Source organism: Phalangium opilio, unplaced genomic scaffold, assembly GCF_054372755.1.
Source record: "Phalangium opilio isolate 3A_F unplaced genomic scaffold, DU_Popi_V2 ptg000060l_1, whole genome shotgun sequence".
In the NCBI taxonomy this organism is placed as follows: Eukaryota; Metazoa; Arthropoda; class Arachnida; order Opiliones; family Phalangiidae; genus Phalangium; species Phalangium opilio.
In genome coordinates, this window is record NW_028324177.1 from 7,702,720 (window position 1) to 7,703,819 (window position 1,100).

At 39.3% G+C, this 1,100-nt stretch overlaps 1 protein-coding gene across 1 annotated transcript; it reads left to right on the top strand.

The window, feature by feature from the left end:
- Window positions 1-720: 720 nt before the first annotated feature.
- On the top strand, window positions 721-1,100 carry LOC149667014 (vacuolar protein sorting-associated protein 37C-like). The gene is made up of 2 exons (XM_089841668.1): window positions 721-910; window positions 958-1,100. The coding sequence occupies exons 1-2, from the start codon at window positions 721-723 to the stop codon at window positions 1,098-1,100; spliced, it is 333 nt and encodes a 110-aa protein (XP_089697794.1).

The window sequence follows — 1,100 nt, forward strand, 5'->3', positions numbered from 1 at the left end:
CACCGCGTGCGCCGCCTCGCGGGAAACTCGCGAAACACTGCGCGGGAAAACACCTGTCAGTCTCTTCTACAACTGTATCTGTGACGTCATTGATAAGAGACGAGAATGGATAGCTTTAAACGTACATTGCCAAGGGTTAATGATAGGTCTCTGCTGGAAGTTTCGCAATCCATTGTAAATTTTAGTATGACTCAGAATTTCAACCTTTTGTCAAGGAGTTTATTTTGATTTTGGTACTGTTTTAATGGAAATTAAAAGGTACACGTAAAAACGTAATTAATATATAAGAAATTCATCTTAGACGTAATAGTAGAAAGCATAATTAGCCTCTGAAAATCAAAGTGTTACTGGTGTGTTAGCGTCTATTTGTAAACCTTGGCTAAATTCTGCCTATAAAAAGAGTTATAAAAGATAGTCAACAATCATCAAGATCAGGATGCCATATTATATGCAAGACTTGCACCCGGACTGCTCAGCGGCCATAGAACTAATTCAACACTTGACGAAGGATGAGTTGAAAGACTTGCTTAACAGTGATGAAAGATTGCACGGAATGGTCAAAGACTTGAGACAAGTGCTAGTAACAAGAGTTTGGCGGAAATCAATTTATCCCATCAACCCAGAATTGTCGAGTCACGTCAGCAACTATTAAACCTTTATGAACAAGCTGTTGAATTGAAAAAAAAAGTATAAGAAAAGAAATCCAAGATTGATGAACTAATGAGACAAGTTTCTCTGGATACTACCTTGGTTTTATTTCTCACTGCCGCTGCCCAAGTTGAAGGAGAGACTGAAAGCATTGCCCAAAATTTTTTGGAGACCCAACTTTGTGTGGAGCTTTTTCTGGAGATGTTTTTGTTGCATTTGAGGAGAGTCAAAACTGAGAAAATGTCTGATATTTTAGATCAAAGTTCGAGACAAAACTCCGCAAGCTCTTCTTATATTTTGGAAATTCAGCTAGGGCTAGCCCATGGCCTGCAAGACCCGCTACTTCACCACCATTACCAAATGAGGGTTTCCCCAGACCTTACCCTTACAATACTCCACTCCCACAACCTCCTCTTGGTTATAGAGTACCCAATTATTATCCTAATCGATAA

Coding starts and splice junctions, on each gene's coding strand:
- LOC149667014 (XM_089841668.1), top strand. CDS start 721: ATGAGACAAGTTTCTCTGGATACTACCTTGGTTTTATTTCTCACTGCC. Junction 911..957: donor GTCTGATATTTTAGATCAAA/GTTCGAGACAAA, acceptor TTGGAAATTCAG/CTAGGGCTAGCCCATGGCCT.